This window comes from Gastrolobium bilobum, unplaced genomic scaffold, assembly GCF_033153095.1.
Source record: "Gastrolobium bilobum isolate Gb01-03AN ecotype WA unplaced genomic scaffold, APGP_CSIRO_Gbil_v1 utg7849, whole genome shotgun sequence".
Taxonomy (NCBI): domain Eukaryota; kingdom Viridiplantae; phylum Streptophyta; class Magnoliopsida; order Fabales; family Fabaceae; genus Gastrolobium; species Gastrolobium bilobum.
In genome coordinates, this window is record NW_026897514.1 from 54322 (window position 1) to 58998 (window position 4677).

The 4677-nt window shown below is 30.5% G+C and overlaps 1 protein-coding gene across 1 annotated transcript; it reads left to right on the plus strand.

The window, feature by feature from the left end:
• The first annotated feature begins 1853 nt into the window (after window positions 1-1853).
• Window positions 1854-3752, plus strand: LOC133307577 (small ribosomal subunit protein eS19z-like). The gene is made up of 4 exons (XM_061508104.1): window positions 1854-2016; window positions 2677-2767; window positions 2934-3117; window positions 3387-3752. Exons 1-4 carry the CDS (start codon window positions 1933-1935, stop codon window positions 3457-3459), a joined length of 432 nt encoding a protein of 143 aa, XP_061364088.1. The 5' UTR covers window positions 1854-1932; the 3' UTR covers window positions 3460-3752.
• The last annotated feature ends 925 nt before the right edge of the window (window positions 3753-4677 follow it).

The window sequence follows — 4677 nt, forward strand, 5'->3', positions numbered from 1 at the left end:
TAAGTTATATCATTTTAGGAGAGAGATAGACACAAGAAATGAAAATCATGGGAGAGAGAAAATGAGTGATTTTTTTAATTTAAATTTTAAATAAAAAATTTATTTTGTGTTTATTTCTCTCTTAAAATGACATACCTTTATGTCATTTAAAATGACAAACACTTTTTCCATATATATATATATATATATATATATATATGGATCAGGATAATTTAACACCGGTGTAAAATTAATAAGTCTTACACCACATCTCAACCGGTGATTTTCGTGCATCCAATAGTTATAATTTAGGAAGTTATACGAATTAATTAATATTAATTAATCATTAATTAGACTACAAATATCAGCCGATAATTTCCATCCATCAACGATTGAGATGTGGTATAAGACTTGTTAGTCTTACAATGGTGTAAAAAGAACTTGCTCATATATATATATATGGCTTATCATTTCTCAAGTTGCCGGAAATAAAGTTATCTCCGGCTACTAAATCATAACCGTACAAAGATGGATCAATGATGATAAAGAAAGAGAGAGAAAAGAAGAATCATAACCATTCAAAAGTAAATCAATACATATAAGGAAATAAATAATCAAAACGACGTAGTTTTGAGGTGGCCGGAGATAAATTTATCTCAAGCAACTTGAGAAATATTTTTTCCATATATATATATAATATAACACATAAAAATCATTGATTGAGGCTTTACTCGCAAACTTAAGCTTGATTCTACGTACTTAATTTTTCTCTTAAAGGCCGTAAAACATCTCGAGGTCTTAAAGAAGAAGAAAATTACTATATGTAATTTTTTTAAAAAAAAAAAACGCTAGCGTCTGTAACTTTTTTGTTTTTGTTTTGTGAGTTATGATTTATCCTCTGAGAACAAAACAATTTACTGGTTCGATGTTTGGTAGTTTATAAACAACATTTTAAACCCAAAATAAAAGGAAATTATTTAAATTCGAGTTTTCAGAATAAAAAGAATATATTTCCGATATTAAATGAGATAAAATTATCTCATATAAGTAAAAAAAAAATAACAAATAAAATTCATTAAGGAGAAGAAAGAAAAATAATTTCATCTCACATAAGAAAATATATTACCCTAAAAAAATTGAAAAATGTGTGTCATTTTAAAGCACATAAACTTAGATCCCTTAAAAAGAGAAACAGACACAAAGAGATGTTAATCTCATTATTCTTTGTCTCTATTTTTTTTTTAAATGACTTAAGTTTATGTCCTTTAAAGAGATACACACCTTTTTAAATAGGAAAAAATGTTTGTCATTTTAAATGACATAAAGTTATATCATTTTAAGAGAGAGACAGACACAAAATAATTTTTTTATTTAAATTTTAAATTAAAAAAAATCACTCATTTTCTCTCTCCCATAATTTCTAATTTTTTGTGTCTATCTCTCTCCTAAAATAACATAACTTATGTCATTTAAAATGACAAACACCAAATCCTTCTAAATAATAATAGGGATTTGCATTTATCATTTAACATGACCATACAAAGTTTTCTACTCACACCACATTTTGTGGGACCCGCATGTTTTCAAGGAAAAAAAAAACTACAGCACGCAAAACGAATTTCTATAACATAATACAATCATTTTTCCTATAACATAACTCTTATAAAATCTATAATAATATAAGGAGAATTATTCTAATATAGATCCAATTGAGCCGGACCGATACGAAAAGGGTAGAGAAGATAAAATAAAAATTAAAAAAAAAAATGAAAAAAGGTCTATGGACTTTAAACAATATAACAGACGAGCCCAGGCCCAATTGAATGTTGGGTCGGGTAAAAATTATTAAAAACCCTAACAACGTTAGTGTCGAAACCCTAGAATTGTTGAGAGAGAGAGAGAGACAGGGGCATAGCATAGCTGCAATTGCTTCAACCAGAACCAGAAGCAAGCATGGCTACTGCGAGAACTGTGAAGGACGTTTCTCCCCATGAGTTTGTCAAGGCTTACTCTGCTCACCTCAAGCGATCTGGCAAGGTTACACACCATTAACCTAAACCCTATCTTTCTCTTCTTTTTATTCTTTCCCCAACAAAATTAGTGTAAAGTTTATAAATTTAATCCAAAACCCATTATTTTTTAGCTTTCTATTTGTAAGGACTGCGTGTAAATAATGTCATTTTTCCACAAGCTTGGTTCTTGGGATATTGCTGATTTGATCTATTTAATGAGATTTTTTTCTCTCTCTTGTAAATCATCTTGCCCAAGTGTTTTTATTGAAGTTTTTTGTTTGGATCGGTGTGTTTTAAGTTGGGTTGAGTTCAAGTTTACATCTTGGATTTACTTTGATATATGTTTCCTGGATGACATGTAAGATTATGACTGTGTTACAGGGACTTAGGTATCATGAGTTCCTGTCTTGCCCCAACAATAATATAAGCAATTAAATAAATAACAAACGAATTGATTGTGGTGTAGGAATGGATTATAACTTGTGAAGTGATAAAGGAGAAGCATTCTCTTAATCATGGTTTCCTAATTTAATTACGACTAATTGTCTCAATTATATAGTACTGTTTTCTGTTTTGAATAATTTTTATTGCTTCGGGGGGAAATTAAAGTGTGTGATTTCCTTTATCAAATTCTGTTGAATCTCTATTCTAATTTCTTTTATTTATTTATTTTGGTTCTAAACAGATGGAGCTTCCTGAGTGGACAGATATCGTGAAGACAGCAAGATTTAAGGAGTTGGCTCCTTATGACCCTGACTGGTACTATGTCAGAGCTGGTAGGTTTTTTATTTTTATCTTGCTCATTACCTGGTTACTTGTGCAAATGTGCTTTCTTCTGGTAAGTGCACAAAAATGAAACTTACAAGGAAATCTTTTTGGTCTTTTCTTGTGGAAATTTGCTCTATATGTTTTTGTGTGTGCTTAATTCAAACTTGATTTCAGCTTCCATGGCAAGAAAGATCTACTTGAGAGGAGGGCTTGGTGTTGGTGCATTTCAGAGGATTTATGGTGGGAGCAAGAGGAATGGTAGTCGCCCACCTCATTTCTGTAAGAGCAGTGGTGCTATTGCTCGTCACGTTCTTCAACAGTTGCAGAACATGAACATCATTGAAATGGACACCAAGGGGTAAGGACTCATTTACCTTGTTAGTCTGCTATATTTTATACAGATAATAGAACAATATTGAATATAGTAGCTATAGATGAGTCAAAAGGCTATTTTAATTTGTTCACTTTTTTTTTTAATATTATGCTCTACAATTATGTGAATTTTCACTTTCTTTATCAATGTATTCTCCTCAGCAATTATTGATGCTATTCTTGGGTTTTTTATTCTGCATCAGCATGAGTATCTTCATCTCATATTTTTTCATAGTTGTTCTTTCTTTATCTCAGTGGCAGGAGAATCACTTCCAGTGGCCGGCGAGATCTTGACCAAGTGGCTGGACGGATTGTGGTTGCACCTTGATCGGCAAACTGCTGAGGTTTTCTAGCCTTTTGCCAATAAGCATATAGGCTTTTGGTTCTTGTTGGAGAATTTTGATGACAACGGATTATGCGCAAATTTTGATGTTAGATACCTGAGTGTCTATTATATGTTGGAGTTATTCAAAGTTATGATGCTTTGCTTCTAGTCTTTTAGATGATATTGCCACATTTAATTTTCAGAGTGTTTTGCATTTTCTTTCTGAACATTCTTGTTCTTTCAGTGTCCTTTACGTATGAAAAGAAAATTTTAAGGGTAAATCACACTGATCACCTTGTGCATGTTATAATGACACACTAAATAACCAAGTTGTTCTTAGGTTACACTATCTCCATATTAGGGGTAATAAACATGCTTACAAGTGTTCCCTTTCAACGGGAGTTAAAATGAGTTTCATTTATCGCTTTGAATAATTTAAATAGATAAATGCTTTATGTCATGCTTACTATAGTGTAACTAAGTAGTGTTTTTACCATTCCATTAGGTATAGCTGTTCTGTTTTTTATGTAGCGTCTGTACTTTCAATTGGGATCTTGGGAGAGGTCGGTGTTTCAATGCATTGGGGAAGGGAGAAGGGTCATAGATATAATGTGATCAACTTAAAAGAATGAAAAGGAAATGAATAATAGCGATTTAATTTGAAGAGGACTATGATCTATGTGGGTAATAATTTCCTTAAATTGAGAATTGATTGACCTATTTTATACCAATAAGAACACAATTCAGTTGTGTCGACAAAATACCCTAGATTATAATCATGTTAACTGTAGTATAATGTAACATACCCAAAAGTTGGCAACAATTAAAATAAATTTCAAATTTTAGTTATTAAAATTAATATAGAAGACTTTCAAGGAATAACAAAAATCAATTGAAATATACATACGTAGACTAACAAAATTTCCTTATTTTTGTAAAGAAGTAGTATAACAATTAGTAATAAAGTTCTAGCTTAAATAATCTATGTGAAAAGCAAGAATTTATTATTTTAAATCATGTTTGAAGGAAGAGAAGTGAATAAAATAAATTTATAAATTACTTAAGAGTTTGATTATACATGCATATATAATTCAAGCATATAAGAATATCTAACAATTCACAAACACATTTAATCTAAAATGTATTATAATATATGAAAAAAAGTGATTCTCCACGAGATAAAATAATCTTTCTGTAACCTGTTGTTGTGAGAGTTAGGGA

Bases quoted from the DNA above. Each gene is read 5' to 3' on its own strand.
- LOC133307577 (XM_061508104.1), top strand. From the start codon at position 1,933: ATGGCTACTGCGAGAACTGTGAAGGACGTTTCTCCCCATGAGTTTGTC. The intron at 2,017-2,676 runs GTTACACACCAT...GGTTCTAAACAG, and splicing joins ACCTCAAGCGATCTGGCAAG to ATGGAGCTTCCTGAGTGGAC. The intron at 2,768-2,933 runs GTAGGTTTTTTA...ACTTGATTTCAG, and splicing joins CTGGTACTATGTCAGAGCTG to CTTCCATGGCAAGAAAGATC.